Source organism: Lipotes vexillifer, unplaced genomic scaffold (genome assembly GCF_000442215.2).
Source record: "Lipotes vexillifer unplaced genomic scaffold, Lipotes_vexillifer_v1.1 scaffold590, whole genome shotgun sequence".
Classification (NCBI taxonomy): domain Eukaryota; kingdom Metazoa; phylum Chordata; class Mammalia; order Artiodactyla; family Lipotidae; genus Lipotes; species Lipotes vexillifer.
The window spans coordinates 1380588-1399820 of NW_006778358.1; the positions used below are offsets into that span (position 1 = coordinate 1380588).

The 19233-nt window shown below is 44.3% G+C and overlaps 1 protein-coding gene across 1 annotated transcript in view; it reads left to right on the forward strand.

The window, feature by feature from the left end:
* ANKH (ANKH inorganic pyrophosphate transport regulator) overlaps nucleotides 1–19233 on the forward strand; it is a 140821-nt gene that overhangs the window by 101787 nt on the left and 19801 nt on the right. The window contains exons 7-8 of the mRNA XM_007451612.1: nucleotides 701–793; nucleotides 4472–4567. Of these exons, the coding sequence (XP_007451674.1) occupies nucleotides 701–793; nucleotides 4472–4567 (189 nt within the window). The remainder of the gene's footprint in view (nucleotides 1–700; nucleotides 794–4471; nucleotides 4568–19233) is intronic.

Sequence of the window (19233 nt, forward strand, 5' to 3'; positions counted from 1 at the left end):
GCTGTCCTAGCTAGTTAGGGAGTTGAACTTTGCCAAAAATGTAGGGTTAGGTGCTCTGTTTTAAATTTTCTGCCTCTTCATTCACCTAAGAAATGAAACTCTCATTTTCATGGGAGAACCTGTGAGCCTTCCTATGAGAAGTACTAATTCAGTTTTCTTAAGTTAAACATCAAAATTGGGCTCTCCTGGCTGAACAGATTGAAAGTGAGTTGAGTCGGATGGAGGATACCATAAAGCCATCTACCAGCGCACACCGTCAGCTTCCCTGGGGGATGGCGTGGAGGCAGAGCGGTGGATGCTGAGTGCAGAGTCTCCAGAGAGCAGGGGTGGGGCTCAGAATAGCATTTTGAGACTCAAGAATTGGGCTAGACTAGAAGGTTTGGTTTAGCTCAGTGAGAATTTGGTAGACCTGGGTTGAAATCTTGGCTTCTCAGGCAGTCATCTGGACCCCTTCCTCACTGGATTCATGTAAAACAAGACGCATCCCCCTGGTCTCAGGTGCACACCCTGGGTCCACTCAGCCCGCTCCCGGGATGCAGGGGAGTGCCTGCCCCTTCCTCCTGCTGTCACCCAGAGTGGAGTGACCTGTCAGTGGGGACCACACCCGAGACGGCTTGCTCTGCCACGTGGCAGATGGCAGGCAGCGGCTGGACACAGGCTCTGCGGATGCCCTGCTAACTGCCGGCTCTTCCTCTTGCAGGCCGTGGCAATTTTGACAGCCACATACCCCGTGGGTCACATGCCATATGGCTGGTTGACAGAAATCCGTGCTGTCTACCCTGCTTTTGACAAGGTGAGAACCCCACGCGCCGTGGTTTCTGAAACACACTCTTTAAAATTAGCGTTTGATAGACAGGGATCGCCGTTGACGGACGCCGTGATGTTTCTAATCTCACCTCGCTCTGCAAGATTAATGAGGCTTTGGGGCTGGCGGAGGAAACTCAGAAAATAACAGAGGCGAATTCACACTTGCCTTGATGCCGCTCCCATGATGCCTCTGCAAACTGATACTCACTTCAAGGTTATTCCTGTCAAGAAATTATTTGCAAAAGGGAAATTATACTCTCAAAAAATTTTAGTATATTGGATTTCATTTCTCTTTTGTTGTGTTTTAGTTAAACCCATACTTTATAGCAGATGTGAAGGTACAGGAAGTTGTGTGCTTAAGTTCATAAGCTTAAGGCTCTCTTGCGGGGTGCTGGGGTACATGCACGCCCAAGTTGTCCATGCAGCAGCCATGGGTCCAGGCTGGTTGGGATGCAGCGCAGTTATTCCAGCTGGAAGCTTCTGGTGACGGCCACTGTGTCCTTCCACAGCTGCTGACACAGCCCAGGAAGGCGCATAAGCCTTCAGACCTGTAACCTGAGGCCAGGTCAGGACTGACCTGTGTGCAGATCATTTGAGAAATGCCTAGTTCATTAAAGCTTAATTATTTGAACCTGTAGATTTGTATCCTGAAACAAATAAGTAGAAAAACAGACCCCCCCCCCAGCAAGATAGTGTACAATGTTTTAAAATAAAAAATAGGAAAGAAGCACAGAACCTGCCACTTGTACTCTTAATAGCAACTGTTTGGCCTTGAATTTCTATAGAACTAGCTCAGAGCCATTGCTGATATCATCTCATGTGATCCCATAAAGAGCCCTAGGAGGTGAGGAGAGGAAGCCTCTTCACCAGGGTCCCCAGCAGATTACTTGCCTCTATTCCCACACCTGTAATCAATCACCCACAAATAGCATCTCACCTCCAAGTGCTTCAGGGATGGCCCTCACGCAGCCTAACGTGAGAGAGGGTAGGCTGTTGCCCAGAACTCTTTACTGGGTGTGGAACTTCCCCAGTAAACTATAAGCTGGACCCTCCACTGATTGCCAACATTCATTCACAGCATTAGGATGCAGAGCATTTCCGAAAAAATTCTTTTGATTCCTGCTTCCTAGGCCTTTGAGAGTGGACTTCTGAAGGCCTGAGTCACTTGCAAGAGAGAGCTGTGTTTGAGTGGGTTTAATCCACTCCATTGACAGAAATCAGTGTTTTCATGTCAAGGAACGTGTGTATAGAAGTAAGTCCTCAGAAACCAAAATGGATATAAGTCATCTTGTTAAATGTCTAGCTCTTGGAATATGCGATTATATAATAAAACTCAGTAGCAGGTTCTAAAGTGTTAGAACCTCGTGGCTGTGAGCGTCTCATCTGAAATTGTTTTTGGCTACCTTGAAATAGTAAAACTTAACAATACAGCGCTATACAGTTTGACTAAGAGCGTCCAAGATAAGCATTGTTTTATTCACCATCACAGAGGTTAGGCACTACAGAAAAATTCTTTTTTTTTTTTTTTTTTTACATCTTTATTGGAGCAGAATTGCTTTACAATGGTGTGTTAGTTCCTGCTTTATGACGAAGTGCATCAGTTATACATATGTTCCCATATCTCTTCCCTCTTGTGTCTCCCTCCCTCCCACCCTCCCTATCCCACCGCTCTAGGTGGTCACAAAGCACCGAGCTGATCTCTCTGTGCTGTGCGGCTGCTTCCCACTAGCTATCTGTTTTACATTTGGTAGTGTATATATGTCCATGCCACTCTCTCGCTTTGTCACAGCTTACCCTTCCCCCTCCCCATATCCTCAAGTCAATTCTCTAGTAGGTCTGTGTCTTTATTCCTAAAAACAAAAAAATTCTTTTGAGGAGCGTACCTCTAGCCAGATGCTGGAGTTACTCAGAACCCTTTTGAAACCTCCCCCATTGTTGCCATGCATTCCACTGCGCTACTCCAAGCCATTCCCATGAATGCCGTCTATTCACCCGAATCTTAAGACACCTCTGTGTGGACTTCCAGAATCTGCTGCACTGACAGTTGAAATCCTTAGCCCCCTTGTGCGTTCCAGAATAAGAGATTTAAAATTTCTCGCATAACTTCTGCTGTTTCTAGCTAAACAGTGAGCTGGGAGAGTTTTCCACTCGTCCAAATTCTCTCTAATGTTCAGTTATCATATGCAAAAGACTATGTTTCTGCGAAAGAGCAGACGGGGCAAACAAGGTGAGACACAGATGCTAATCTAATGATATGTGCTAGTTTATTCCAACCGTACTTGCAGAAGTATTTGCTATTTTAAAAATAAAAGCGCACCTGAAGGAGCTGGGGCCCGTGGCTGCCACCGTGGGTGGCCTGTGCATTTGGAGGTTCCTAATTCTTCCCGGCCTGGCCTCCTTCTCGCCCAGGCCACCGGGGCACCACCCTCACAGATCCCTGGGGGAGAGGAGACGCAGAGATATCCTACCTGCTGTGATTTGCACTGTGCACAGTCTGTTTTTCAGAAAAGCAGATGTGCTTTAGAGACCGGAGTTAAGAAAATGTCAACCCCTCCAGAGGTGGCATAAAGGGGAAGGGATCCGAGAGATTGCCTCAGCCTCTGAAGGGAAGCAAACATCAAAAGCTCTTTTGCAAGTGGGACCTGTAACACCTCTGCTTGTGTGTCTTTCATTGGGCTGGATATGGGAGCCAGGGGCGCGCCGTTTGTTCTTTTCTTTTTTTGAATTTTATTTTATTTATTTTTTTGTACAGGAGGTTCTTATTAGTTCTTGTGAGTCAGCTCTGGGACTAATGGGATCCGTAAGGAGGCTGGCGTTGTTTTTCCTCTGCTGCCTTTCAAGGCTGAGGGCTGGACGCTCGTTTAGATTGGGTGACGGGCACACCTAGCAGTGACCCTGGGATGGCCCCAGCAATCCCTTGGGCACGTGTCAGAGGACCTCTGGGCCGTCTGCATCATTTGCTTACATTTCAATCTAACAAAGCCTGTTTGAACATCTTCTCTACTCAAGAAAGATGGTGCTAAGTTGCAGGAGCTAAAGAGATGGGTGAGGGACTTCCCTGGTGGTCCAGTGGTTAAGTGCAGGGGGTACGGGTTCAATCCCTGGTCGGGGAGCTAAGATCCCACATGCCTCGCCACCAAAAAACCAAAACATAAAAAAAAGAAGCAATACTGTAACAGATTCAATAACGACTTTAAAGAAATGGTCCACATCAAAAAAAAGGTCTTTAAAAAATAAAATAAAATAAACAGATGGGTGAGACACGCAGTCCTTTATCTCGGAGAGCAAACGCGCACTTCACGGGGCCTTGACATGTGCCCTCAAATACGGGCCCAGATGCCACGCCTGCCTGCAGAGCTCCAGGGCGGTCGGGAACTGCAGGATGGGCTGGGGCCCTGGACTAGCTGGGTGGGCACCCAGCGCCCAGGAGAGGGGACTCATTCAGGAGACACTGCCGGACGTTCAGTCCAGAACCCCCTCTGGTTAGCATTCATGTCCAGAAACATGACAGCTGTCTGAGAGAGACTCAGAGTGACAGCTGTCTGCCAAGCTGTCACTTGACATCTGCACTTTAGACGCATCAAATAAAACAGAAACGAGATGCTCTGTAAGATGCACGTGTGGTCAGCCAAGGATAACCTGGAGCCTTTTCTTGCCCCCCTAGAATAACCCCAGCAATAAGCTGGTGAGCACAAGCAACGCAGTCACTGCAGCACACATCAAGAAATTCACGTTCGTCTGCATGGCCTTGTCGCTGACGGTAAGGAGAGACCCATCCCCGCCCCCACCTGTGTTTGTTTTTGGAAAGGGGGGTAATTGCCATTTTAAAGGGAGAGTTCCAGTATTCCATAATACGATGTTGTGCTAGATTAGATAACAACCTCTTCGAGACATTTTCATCCCAAAATATGAGCGATCGTTGTTCAAGGAGGGCGTTGAGTCTAAGAATAGAGGGTCAACTTCTGGCATTTCTAAGGGCTTCTTACGTGCTGAAGAAAGGCAGGCTTTGCCTTTGATTTTTAATACTCTTACTAATAATTTTCAGCCTATTTTTAAATACCCAGAGTCAACTATATAACCATCTCTGTCCCTTTTCCAAATTTAATTGGTGTTGTTTGTTTAGCTGGTAAAAGTGCCTTTCCTCATACGTTTAAGCTGATATATCCTCCCCATTTATTTATCATTCAACACTTGCTTGTCAAGCACCTACTGGATCCCAAGCCCTGCCATCTTCAGGGATACAGGTGTGAACAAGTGTGGATAACACCTCACTGTTGGCAGGGCCTGTCAGTGACTCTGCACAGCCCTAAATAAACAGCACACATCCTTCCTTTATCAACTCCCCTGGGTAATTCAAATGTAAGAGACATAACATTCAGAAAAACATGGAAAAGATTCCTACATGCTCTATAATCCAAAGCACATGGTGTATAATTTAAGGTTGTTTATGCCATTTATCAACAGTCGTAAGAAAATAACATTTATAATCAACTGCACATCGTAGACTGTGCCTTTTGGGTTCTAAAGATGGAGATGAGAAGAGGATAAAAAGAAATAGGGGTCTTTTGAACTCAGTTCCTTGTTTGTTGTTGTGACGACACGTGTCCTATTAAGTCCTGTAGCAGTTCTCCATTTTTATAGTACAATGTAAGAATGTAGCAGAAATGCCTGGGTGTGTACAGTTCCATCATAAATGACTGATAAGGAGGACGTAAGGCAATAAGAGGTTTGGGGACATGGTGATGACAGGAACACACTGACCATTGTCCCTCTGGCCATTATCACAAGAACCACTTAGCTAGATAAGCCCTCATAGTGGTCCTTTGAAATCAAGCCCGACACACATTTTAAGCCTTTTATGGATTTCTTTTCAAAACCCACAGCTTAATATTTGATCCATTGACCCAACACCAGAATAGATTGTATCAAGGGCAACACAAGATATATAGCCCATCACCTAACACCTCTGACACTGAGTCATGACCTTGCATTCTCAGCTGTCCCGTCACTCCAGCCCAGCCCTTCCCCCCAGTCCTTCCCTCCTGAAACTGGGAAACTGCAAGGGGGGTGTCAGAAGCCTATTCCAGGCCACGTCCCCGGGGTGGGGGGAATCTCTGGTAGCATGCCTGCCTGAGTCAGGACAGGTTGCCCCCGGCAGCCCTGCTCTCCTGGTTGCATTATTTCTCCCTGTGGTGGGCAAGTTTTCCCATAGTTCCCTAAAATATTAGCGAAACACTGCACAACCTTGAAACCGTTCAAAAGAGTATTTGGGGGAAAAACAGAGAAGATTTCTGTCCCAGGAACAGACCTCAGCTTTTGGAGACTGTGTTAAGTGACCGGGAGTTGAGAGCTCAGCTGGTTTCGGGTGCCAGGCTCTGTGACTGCGACCTCGTCCATCGCCGAGAGCTGGGAGCTCTCGGTCGTTGCTCGCTCTGCTATCCAGAGTCCGGCCGGCTCTCCTCTGCATTTAAACCTCCTCCCGCAGCTGTGCTTGAGTCCAGTGGAGAACTTTACCAGACTGGGTTTAAGGATATTCCTTTCCTCCTTCAGTTCACGGGCGATAACCTGTACTTCTCAAACAAGAGCAACAAGTGTATTTTGAAATGATAACCAAGTAAGGTCTAGAAAAATGCTTTGATTTCCCATGTAGAGGTTTTGTTTACTTAATAAATTCGATCAGTCTAATCCTACCATCTGTAACTAGAAGTATCTCAGGGTAGATTTGTCACCGTAGAAACAGAGACTCAGAATCCTGTGTTGGAAAGGAACTTGGAGATGAACTGATCAAATCCCATGATTTTTTAGTAAAGGAAATGACCCAGAGAGGCTAAATGACTTGCCCCAGTACAGACCAGTACAGACTGGCAGACCTCGCTTTATTGCACTTCGCAGATAATGCATTTGTTTTACCAGTTGAAGGTTTGTGGCAACCCTGAGTTGTCAGATGATGGTTAGCATCTTTTAGCCATGGAGTGTCTTTAAATTAAGGCACGTACATTTGTTCTCTAGACATAACGCTATATTGCACACTTAAGAGACTACAGTATAGTGTAAACATAACTTTTATATGCACTGGGAAACCAAAAAATTCATGTGACTCGCTTTGTTGCAACGTGCTCTCTGTGGTGGTGGCCTGAAACTGAACCTGAAATATCTCCAAGGTATACCTGTAAATAATAAAAGTTAAGTTCTTTTCCTTGCTTTATCATGATATTCACTTTACTGCAGTGCTCTGGACCCAAACCTGCAGTATCTCCGAGTTCTGCCTGTAACAACGCCAGCTGGAAGCCAGACTTCCAAGCTCATTCTCTGGGGCCCTTTCATCTGTATTGTGCTGTTTCCAACAGGCAGGAACAGATATCTGGCCCTGAGGCTCTGGACTGAGGCACTTGCTGGCATGCTTGAAGCGGTGGTTTCTTCAACACTGAAAACAGCAGTATCTGAGTTTGCAGCTTATGGTGTATCTCACATACATTATCCTTATAATGATTCAATCAATCGGTCCAACATCTTGGCTAGAGGAATTGCCATTAAAAGATACACAGAAAAAAATGTTGGGGCTTTTCCCCCCTAAATTCAACGTTTCACTGTCACTATAAAGCATACACCTTTTTACAGTATTTATTCATTCTTCACATCTGTTATTCCTTGTAGGCTCTGAACTTCCCTAGGCAGGGTCTGTGGCTTAGTCACCTCCTATCCCCAGGGCTTAGCATCCTGCCTGACACAGAAGGGGCACAATAAGCAGAACACAAATACATGAATCAACTAATACTCACCTGTGAGATAAGGATCAGAAAGGCACCGATGGCACCCACCCCTCATGAGCAACAACCTCCTTCCTCATTTATACTCAGGTTATCCTATTTTTAAAGCTTTGAAGATGCCCTTTACTCTCAAGTCTACTTTCCCTTTTTTAATTTTGAAACTTCTTAGTGGAAATTAACGTAGCAGAGCACTTAAGATCGGCACATCGTGCATATTCCAGTGGATGATATGGTGTACAAAGTACGATGGTACTTCTGTACAAAGTACAAAAGCCTTTGATATACAAAGCCTTCTGATGGTTCCACAGCTTTCTATGCATCGCCTAGGATTAGAGCACTTTCCTGAGCTCTGATCCTTTGGGCATAAATAGCTCTTCTCCCTGGGACTTTGAGAAGAGCTGACCCCACAGATCCTGCAGACACTTAATGACCCAGTGATGCTACCTGCTTTTCAAACGAAAAGGTGTACTGTCTATAGCAAAAACTCATCTTGCAGTCAGAATGGGTTCACTCTTCAGGCCCTGACATTTTGGGTTCAACATCCTCCTTTGCCTGTGAACGAGCCTTTTGACAGTTAGTAAGAGACTAATATTTCAGAATGCTACAATGCATGTATGTGTTTATTCCCTAGTATAGATTTTCCATCTAAATTTAGAGTATCTGTCCAACTCTAAACGTTGGTTCCTCCCTCATTTTCTTGTCCAGGAGTCTGTCTGATCCACTGGGCTTCAAGAAAAGCAGCAGATGCCTTCTGCCCAGTTGGAAGAGGAAGTGGATTTAGGAAGAGAGTAGGGTAGGAAAATAGAAGTATTTCTCAAGTAGCATCTTGCTTTCCTGCCTTCAGAGCTGCCTTTAGGAATACTTAGTGAAGTGCTGATTGATTTCTTTAGACAATCTGATGCGAATGAGGACAGGGGGAGCTTTAGTTGATCCAGAAGGTTAGCTTCAAAATGGTAGAACCGTCAGATAAAAATTAATCCCCTCAGTAGCAACAAAGGAGTGGGCACGACGCAAACCCGGGTTAGCAAGGTGACTGCAGACTGACACGCTGCTGTTAGGGGCAAAGGAACACACAGTTCCAAAATGTGTACAGTTTAAATCGATTTGGAAGAACAGCTTCAGATGGTATGCTGCTTGGTGGGAGCTTGTGGTGTAGTGGCCACACAGAGGAGAAAGCGTCACAGACCAGCCATGAGAGCTGCACAGGAGAAGGCAGGACCACAAAGAATAAGGCTGTAGACGGTGCTGGGGTCAGAAGCAAACAACCAGTTTTGCCCTGAACCTTCTGGTAGAGCCATGGTCTCCATTGCTTATGTGACTGACTATAAAGCCCCATGATAATTAGTGTGTCCTGAAAGGCTGCTTTTCTCTAGTAGACGATCGTGGTGATCACAGACAGAGGGTGGTGGCAACGAGCTTGTGATATAAGGAAGCAGGAGCATCGTTCCTTCCTCTTGGGGAGAACTGGTAATGCTAAACTTACAGAAACATGGCCACTTGTAAACCCCTTGGGACTTACCATGATTCCCTCCTGGATTCCAGATTTGGGGGTAAGATAGTAACCGCGAACCAAGGTAGGATATGTCTTTTCAACAGCCTTTTTGGTGCAGAGGAGCATCCTCAAAACGTAACAGACCTCCATATTCCGGGATGTTAGGCCAGTTTGCTGAAGCCAATGGATGGGCTTGCTAAATTTGCCAGACTTGCCAACTTACCCCAAACCTGTGGGGTGTTTTTTTTTTTTTTAATTTTTTCTAAAGTTCGTAGCAAATCATATTAAATGGGGAAGTTTTAACAGCTTTAGATGATTTTAGTTAACCAGTTTCCATTTTGACTTCACAATGGCATTTTTTAAACATTTGGTGTTTTCTTAAGCTCCCCACTGCTCTAGTTTGGGGGAGCTGTTGCCAAGAGAGGGGGCCCCTCTGGGGCCAGAGAGGTGGGGAAGAATCCTTGCAAAGCATAGGCTGGGCTGCTGCTGAGGCCTCCCCAACCCCCTCTTTACAAAATGGAAGTGGGAGTCCATCCAGATGGATGCCGGTAGGCAGAGCCAGGAGGGCAGCTTTGTGCAGCGAACAGCCTACACGGTCACACCGAGCACCCCCCGGATGCCGAACCCGGAGGGGCAGGAGCAGGAGATGGGAGAGACAATGTCAGAGAGATGGAGGGTGCAGGTCAGAAGGAGAAGCGGAGAGAGACCATGGGTCGGGAAAGAAAGGGGAGGTGGAGAGTCAGAGGAAATGGAGCAGAATGACAGAGGTGGGTACAGTAGACAGTGGGGAGGAGGGAGGGCCCCAGAGACACCTAGAGCTTTCACAGCCCCCCAGGGCCCTGCCAATCCTTCCAAGACATATTGCTGTAAACTTCAGAAAACTTTAAAAGAGGCAGGTTTTTAACAAACCAGTAACTGTGACAAATTGTTGGTTGGCCAAATAGGCTATTTTCACAGGTTGATTTTGGGTGAACTGGACTGTTTCAGCATGGCAGATGTGAAGAGGAATTCTTTTTTTTTTTTTATGTTTATTTATTTATTTATTTTCTTATTAGTCATCCATTTTATACACATCACTGTATACATGTCAATCCCAATCTCCCAATTCATCACACCACCACCCACACCCTCCGCCGCTTTCCCGCCTTGGTGTCCATACGTTTTTTTCTCTGCTTCTGTGTCTCAATTTCTGCCCTGCAAACCGGTTCATCTGTACCATTTTCTAGGTTCCACATATATGCGGTAATATACGATATTTGTTTTCCTCTTTCTGACTCACTTCAACCTGTATGACAGTCTCTAGATGCATCCACATCTCTACAAATGACCCAATTTCGTTCCTTTTTATGGCTGAGTAATATTCTATTGTATATATGTACCACATCTTCTTTATCCATTCATCTGATGACGGGCATTTAGGTTGCTTCCATGTTCTGGCTATTGTAAATAGTGCTGCAGTGAACATTGGGGTGCATGTGTCTTTTTGAATTATGGTTTTCTCTGGGTATGTGCCCAGTAGTGGGATTGCTGGGTCATATGGTAGTTCTATTTTTAGTTCTTTAAAGAACCTCCATACTGTTCTCCATAGTGGCTGTATAAATTTACATTCCCACCAACAGTGCAAGAGGGTTCCCTTTTCTCCACACCCTGTCCAGCATTTATTGTTTGTAGATTTTTTGATGATGGCCATTCTGACTGGTGTGAGGGGATACCTCTTGTAGTTTTGATTTGCATTTCTCTAATAATTAGTGATGTTGAGCAGCTTTTCACGTGCTTCTTGGCCATCTGTATGTCTTCTTTGGAGAAATGTCTGTTTAGGTCTTCTGCCCATTTTTGGAATGGGTTGTTTTTTTTTGATTGTCTGGGTTTCTTGTTTGTTTGTTTTTTTGCGGTACACGGGCCTCTCACTGTTGTGGCCTCTCCTGTTGCAGAGCACAGGCTCCGGACGCGCAGGCTCAGCGCCCATGGCTCACGGGCCCAGCCGCTCTGTGTCATATGGGATCTTCCCGGACCGGGGCACGAACCCGTGTCCCCTGCATCGGCAGGCGGACTCTCAACCACTGTGCCACCAGGGAAGCCCTGGGTTGTTTGTTTTTTTTAATATTGAGCTGCATGAGCTGTTTATATGTTTTGGAGATTAATCCTTTGTCTGTCGATTCGTTTGCAAATATTTTCTCCCATTCTGAGGGTTCTCCTTTCGTCTTGTTTATGGTTTCCTTTGCTGTGCAAAAGCTTTGAAGTTTCATTAGGTCCCATTCGTTTATTTTTGTTTTCATTTCCATTACTCTAGGAGGTGGATCCCAAAAGATCTTGCTGTGATTTATGTGAAAGAGTGTTCTGCCTATGTTTTTCTCTAAGAGTTTTATAGTATTCGGTCTTACATTTAGGTCTCTAATCCATTTTGAGTTTTTTTGTGTGTATGGTGTCAGGGAGTGTTCTAATTTCATGCTTTACATATAGCTGTCCAGTTTTCCCAGCACCACTTATCAAAGAGACTGTCTTTTCTCCATTGTATATCCCTGCCTCCTTTGTCATAGATTAGTTGACCATTGGTGCATGGGTTTACCTCTGGGCTTTCTATCCTGTTCCATTGATCTATATTTCTCTTTTTGTGCCAGAACCATATTGTCTTGATTACTGTAGCTTTGTGGTATAGTCTGAAGTCAGGGAGTCTGATTCCTCCAGCTCTGTTTTTTTCCCTCAAGACTGCTTTGGCTATTCGGGGTCTTTTGTGTCTCCATACAAATTTTTAAGATTTTTTGTTTAGTTCCGTAAAAAATGCCATTGGTAATTTGATAGGATTGCACTGAATCTGTAGATTGCTTTGGGTAGTATAGTCATTTTCACAGTATTGATTCTTCCAATCCAAGAACATGGTATATCTCTCCATCTGTTGGTATCATCTTTAATTTCTTTCATCAGTGTCTTATAGTTTTCTGCATACAGGTCTTTTGTCTCCCTAGGTAGGTTTATTCCTAGGTGTTTTATTTTTGTTGCAGTGGTAAGTGGGAGTGTTTCCTTAATTTCTCTTTCAGATTTTTCATCATTAGTGTATAGGAATGCAAGAGATTTCTGGGCATTAATTTTGTATCCTGCAACTTTACTAAATTCATTGATTAGCTCTAGTAGTTTTCTGGTAGCATCTTTAGGATTCTCTACGTATAGTGTCATGTCATCTGCAAACAGTGACAGTTTTACTTCTTCTTTTCCAATTTAGCTTCCTTTTATTTCTTTTTCTTCTCTGATTGCCGTGGCTAGAACTTCCAAAACTATGTTGAATAATAGCGGTGAGAGTGGACATCCTTGTCTTGTTCCTGATCTTAGAGGAAATGCTTTCAGTTTTTCACCATTGAGAATGATGTTTGCTATGGGTTTGTCGTATATGGCCTTTATTATGTTGAGGTAGGTTCCCTCTATGCCCACGTTCTGGAGAGTTTTTATCATAAATGGGTGTTGAATTTTGTCAGAAGCTTTTTCTGCATCTATTGACATGATCATATGGTTTTTCTCCTTCAGTTTGTTAATATGGTGTATCACATTCACTGATTTGCATATATTGAAGAATACTTGTATCCCTGGGATAAATCCCACTTGATCACGGTGTATGATCCTTTTAATGTGCTGTTGGATTCTGTTTGCTAGTATTTTGTTGAGGATTTTTGCATCTATATTCATCAGTGATATGGGTCTGTAATTTCCTTTTTTTGTAGTATCTTTGTCTGGTTTTGGTATCAGTGTGATGTTGTCCTCATAGAGGGAGTTTGGGAGTGTTCCTTCCTCTGCAAGTTTTTGGAAGAGTTTCAGAAGGATGGGTGTTAGCTCTTCTCTAAATGTTTGATAGAATTCACCTGTGAAGCTGTCTGGTCCTGGACTTTTGTTTGTGGGAAGATTTTTAATCACAGTTTCAATTTCATTACTGGTGATTGGTCTGTTCGTATTTTCTATTTCTTCCTGGTTCATTCTTGGAAGATTATACCTGACTAAGAATTTGTCCATTTCTTCCAGGTTGTCCGTTTTATTGGCATAGAGTTGCTTGTAGTAGTCTCTCAGGATGCTTTGTATTTCTGAGGCATCTGTTGTAACTTCTCCTTTTTCATTTCTAATATTATTGGTTTGAGTCCTCTCCCTCTTTTTCTTGATGAGTCTGGTTTATCAATTTTGTTTATCTTCTCAGAGAATCAGCTTTTAGTTTTATTGATCTTGGCTATTGTTTTCTTTGTTCCTATTTCATTTATTTCTGCTCTGATCTTTATGATTGCTTTCCTTCTGCTAACTTTCAGTTTTGTTTTTTCTTCTTTCTCTAGTTCCTTAGGTGTAACATTAGATTGTTTATTTGAGATTTTTCTTGTTTCTTGAGATAGGATTGTATAGCTATAAACTTCCCTCTTAGAACTGCTTTTGCTGCCTCCCATAGGTTTTGGATCGTCGTGTTTTCATTGTCATTTTTCTGTAGGTATTTTTTGATTTCCTCTTTGATTTCTTCAGTGATCTCTTGGATATTTAGTAACGTATTGTTTAGCCTCCATGTGTTTGTGTTTTTTACATTTTTTTTCCCTGTAATTCATTTCTAATCTCATAGCGTTGTGGTCAGAAAAGATGCTTGATATAATTTCAATTTTCTTAAATTTACTGAGGCTTGATTTGTGACCCAAGATGTGATCTATCCTGGAGAATGTTCCATGCACACTTGATAAGAAAGTGTAATCTGCTGTTTTTGGATGGAATGTCCTATAAATATCAATTAAATCTATCTGGTCTGTTGTGTCATTTAAAGCTTGTGTTTCCTTATTAGTTTTCTGTTTGGATGATATGTCCATTGGTGTAAGTGAGATGTTAAAGTCCCCCACTATTATTGTGTTACTGTCGATTTCCTCGTTTAGAGCTATTAGCAGTTGCCTTATGTATTGTGGTGCTCCTATGTTGGGTGCATATATATTTATAATTGTCATATTCTTCTTAGATTGCTCCCTTGATCATTTTGTAGTGTCCTTCCTTGTCTCTTGTAGCATTCTTTATTTTAAAGTCTATTTTATCTGATATGAGTATTGCTACTCCAGCTTTCTCTTGATTTCCATTTGCATTGAATATCTTTTTCCATCCCCGCCCTGTCAGTCTGTACGTGTCCCTAGGTCTGAAGTGGGTCTCTTGTAGACAGCATATATATAGGTCTTGTTTTTGTATCCATTCAGCAAGCCTGTGTCTTTTGGTTGGAGCATTTAATCCATTCATGTTTAAGGTAATTATCGATATGTATGTTCCTATGACCGTTTGCTTAATTGTTTGGGGTTTGTTTTTGTAGGTCCTTTTCTTCTCTTGTGTTTCCCCACTTAGAGAAGTTCCTTTAGCATTTGTTGTAGAGCTGGTTTGGTGGTGCTGCATTCTCTTAGCTTTTGCTTGTCTGTAAAGCTTTTGATTTCTCCATCAAATCTGAATGAGGTCCTTGCCAGGTAGAGTAATTTTGGTTGAAGTTTCTTCCCTTTCATCACTTTAAGTATATTATGCCCCTCCCTTCTGGCTTGTAGAGTTGCTGCCGAGAAATCAGCTGTTAATCTTATGGGAGTTCCCTTGTATATTATTTGTCATTTTTCCCTTGCTGCTTTCAATAATTTTTCTTTGTCTTTAATTTTTGCCAATTTGATTACTATGTGTCTCAGCGTGTTTCTTCTTGGGTTTATCCTGTATGGGACTCGCTGGGCTTCCTGGACTTGGGTGGCTGTTTCCTTTCCCATGTTAGGGAAGTTTTCGACTATAATCTCTTCAAATATTTTCTCCTGTCCTTTCTCTCTCTCTTCTCCTTCTGGGACCCCTATAATGAGAATGTTGTTGCGTTTAGTGTTGTCCCAGAGGTCTCTTAGGCTGTCTTCATTTCTTTTCATGCTTTTTTCTTTATTCTATTCTGCAGCAGTGAATTCCACCATTCTGTCTTCCATGTCACTTATCCGTTCTTCTGCCTCAGTTATTCTGCTATTGATTCCTTCTAGTGTAGATTTCATTTCAGTTATTGTATTGTTCATCTCTGTTTGTTTGTTCTTTAATTCTTCTACATCTTTGTTAAACATTTCTTGCATCTTCTCGATCTCTGCCTCCATTCTTTTTCCGAGGTCCTGGATCATCTTCACTGTCATTATTCTGAATTCTTTTTCTGGAAGGTTGCCTATCTCCACTTCATATAGTTGTTTTTCTGGGGTTTTATCTTGTCCCTTCATCTGGTACGTAGCCCTCTACCTTTTCATCTTGTCTGTCTTTCTGTGAATGTGGTTTTTGTTCCACAGGCTGCAGGATTGTAGTTCTTCTTGCTTCTGCCATCTGTCCTCTGGTGGATGAGGCTATCTAAGAGGCTTGTGGAAGTTTGCTGATGGGAGGGACTCGTGAAGAGTGATTCTTAACAGGCTGCTCCAGGGTGGGCTTCATGACCCCAGATTCGAATTATGCTGAGATCATGGGACTATGCCAGGGCCTCCAGGCTGTGTCCCACTGGCCTCCCTCAGCTTCACCAAATGGAGGCTGCGTGGTGATGGCCCCAGTGGCAGCAGTGGCAGTGGTGTGTGTGTGTGTGTGTGTGTGTGTTGCCGTCATTTAAGGTAGAGAAAGAAGGGAGACTTGCCATTCAACCACAGTGCCTCACACAATAGGATGCAAGGGTATTTGAGGCCAGTGGCTGTTACTGCTTAAGGATCTATTTCTTTTAAAAAAAAGAATTAAAATAGGTGTTTACTCTGGATCCACCCTGAGCCCTGCCTTTTGACGTCAATGCATGGTAAAAAGGGGAAGTGCGACCCTGCACTCGACCCTGAATCTTCTATTCTGATGACTATGGGGTGAATCATGTCCACCCCAAATTCCTATATTGACATTCTAGCCCCAGTGCCTCAGAATGAGGCCTTATTTGGAAATAGGGCTCTGATGAGGTCCTGGTGGGTGAGTCAGGTGGACCCCTTATCCAGTCTGACTGGTGCTCTTAGAGGAGGGGGGCGTGTGGACACAGACACGCACACGGGGGGTTGGGGGGCGGTACATGGAGACTGGAGTGATGCTGCCGGAAACCGGGAGGCCTGGAGCAGATTCTTCCCTGGCGCCTTCAGAGGGAGCGTGGCCCTGCCCACACCTTGATTTTGTTGTCACTCCAGGACTATGAGACAATAAATTGTTAGGCTGCCCGGTTTGTGGTACTTTGTTACAGCAGCCCTGGCAAACTCATACACTGATGTTTCTGAAAGAACGGAGTCCTCTTGTCATTTAAGGCCACATGGATTGATTGACCAGAACTAACTAATCAACTGATGTGCTTTCTTTTAAAATTCTCCACTTACTGTTTCCATAACACATTTGTATTCTTGTGTTTCCGGCTTCTCCAGGTGAGAATCTGAGTGTAGGATTTGCTTAGAAATATTGTTCGTGCAGGTCAGCACTGTCCCCAAATTTATGTGCTTAACTATGTCCGTGCTGATGGGGCTTTTTTTTGATGGGGGGTGGTTGTTGGCATCGTAGCATCCAGTAGAAGTAACAGTGTTCTATTTAGGTTGTTTTGCTTTTTGGTTTTATTCTGCTTTCCATTAGTTGAACAATCCAATGCATCTCACCCCGGCCCTGCAGAACCACCGTCACGAGCACTGAAAAGCCGAAGCATGTTCGCAATTTTCAAGGAACAAATTAAGTTGCTAGTATTTTATCCAGTTGTATTAATACCCCCAAATTGCCTCAAAACCTTGATCCCTTCTGCTGCTTCCTGCATCAACGGTAGTATCTGATTTGGCACAAAACCTTAAAAATTACTTAGTTTCAGCGTCACCTGTCGGTACACACCTGTGTTCTATAAAGAACAGGTGCAGAACCGCCACCTGAAGGGGTTTGGGAAGAAGCTGGAAATACCAGAACAGAGATGTCTTACGGAAACAGCAAGTGGAGAATTTAATACCTGCTTCACTCCTCCCAGCACTTGGGTGTCTTCTGCACCTGCAGTCAGACTAAGAGAGTGAACGGGGAAGTAACGTCAGTCTTAGCTAACTGATACATGGCCTTTACTGAAAATGTTCTTTATTTTATCTCAAAATAAAATAAAGCTTTCCATTTTTACTGCATTTCCAGCTCTGGGTGGGAATGCCCACTCGTTCAGGCAGTGAAGGAAACACGATTGAGTTGTGCCGTGAGGTTATTTCTGGAGTCTTTTTGAACCTTCTGAGCCCAGGGCCAGCCTCAAAGAACCACCATGTGACACTGAGAAAAAGCACGTGTGGCAAATAATAGTGCCTGGGAAACTTGCTCATCATTCATCAGGTACCAGCCAGTTTTCAAAGGCCCATCTTTAATCCTCCCTCAGAGATGGCTGTTAACCAGTGTGGCTCGAGGAATGAATCGGCCCTTACCCGAACAAACAAAAACATGAAGGTTTGGAGAGCCGGCCCCTGTGAACCGGAGATGGATTCAGGTGCAGGGCTGGGCATGGTGCCAAGGGCCCTGGGCTCTCAGTGACACTTGACTGCCCTCTTTGCGGATTCTGATTTAAAAGGGGTGGGTTGGGAAGGGTCAGAGAACCAAGGGAGAGGGAGTAGCTTAGGCTTGAATTCAGGGCCACATAACACAGTGTTCATGGATGTGGGCCCGGAGGCCCCAGGGCCTGGGTTCAAACCCTGACCCTACCGCTCACCAGCTGGGTGGTCTCTGAAAACTATAAGCCTGGGCTTCCCCAGCTGCCACATGGGCACGAGAAGAATACCCACCTTGTAAGACTTTGCAAAGGGGTAATAGCTTAGCATATAGCGCCTGGCACGCTGGAAGCAAAGAATGCCAGCTCTCTCCTCCTTGGTCCCCAGACACGTGGGATTCCATGTAAGGAAAGGATGGCTGTATCTGTAAATAAGTGGCTACTGGTATTTTCGATGCCAGTGAATAATTTTGTGATTTTTTTCTAGTGATATCTATAATACCCTTCCAAATTTCTGTGGGATTTCTTTCTTTTGGTGTTTAAAATAAATTCAGCTTCTTGAGAGATTTATACATACCTTCTCTAGACAGACCTCACCCACACACGAGACACATATTGCTCGTTTTCCTCCCCGAGAACTTGGGAAAGTTCTTTGGATGTCCCATCACCCCTTCCTGTTTAAAGCCTCCAATCCCCGGTGCTGACAGTGTTTGTTCCAGCCTTTGTTCGTCTTGTTAATTCAGAAATGTCAGTTACCCACAAGCTTCAGTGAGCACTGAAAGAGAGAAATTGATATGTTTAGTCCTCTGGCTTAGACGTCTGATACATCAGTACACACCAACCAAATATTAGAAATGCCAGTGAGGAAAGATTTTTAAGCACGCTTGGATGCGTTGCCAAACTTGTCTAGAGCACGGGCGATGGAACACTTTCAGTGGGATGGGTGATGCCTAGGGTTTCTCTATTTACAGCACAGCTCCCCAGGGAAGGGGCACGTGCATATTTGTTCATGCAGTCATTCAACAAATGCTTGTGCCTCTGCTGCGTGAAACTAACACACAGAGTCTCTTTTCTTAGGGGGGGGTTCATAACCTCATGGAGAAGACAGGCAATTAACATACACTATGGTGTTGGACGGTGCGTTAGTTTCCTGTGGCTCCCATAACAAATGACCACAAACCTGACGGCTTGAAACATCAGAAATGTATTCTCTCCTAGTTCTGGAGGCCAGCAGTCGAAATTCAGTTCACTGGGCTGAAATCGAGGTGCTAGCGGGACATACTCTCTCCAGTGGCTTTAGAAAAGAACCGATTCCTTGCTTCCTCCAGCTGCTGGTGGCGGCCGGCACTCCTTGGCCGAATCACGCCAATCTCTGTCTTCACATAGCCTTCTCCTCTGTTTGCCTCCCTTTTCTATAATAAGGACATTCGTGATGGGTATTTAGGGCCCACCCAGACATTCCCAAGCAATCTTATCTCAAGATCCTTAATTTAATCACCTCTGTCCACCGTATAAAGGAATGGATACTCGTTCTGGGCATTAGGAAGGGATATCCCTCTGGGTGGCCGTAATGCAGCCTTCCTCAGGGAAACACAGCTGCTTGGCAGAAAAAAATGAAGTAAAAGGAAAGAGGAGCAGGGAGATGCTATTTTGGATTGAGGGGTCACATTTACAGTAAGCAGGATGTCCTGCAGGCCAGCACCCTCTGTGAGCTGGCAGCCAGCCGTGGAGGCAGGGACTCCCCC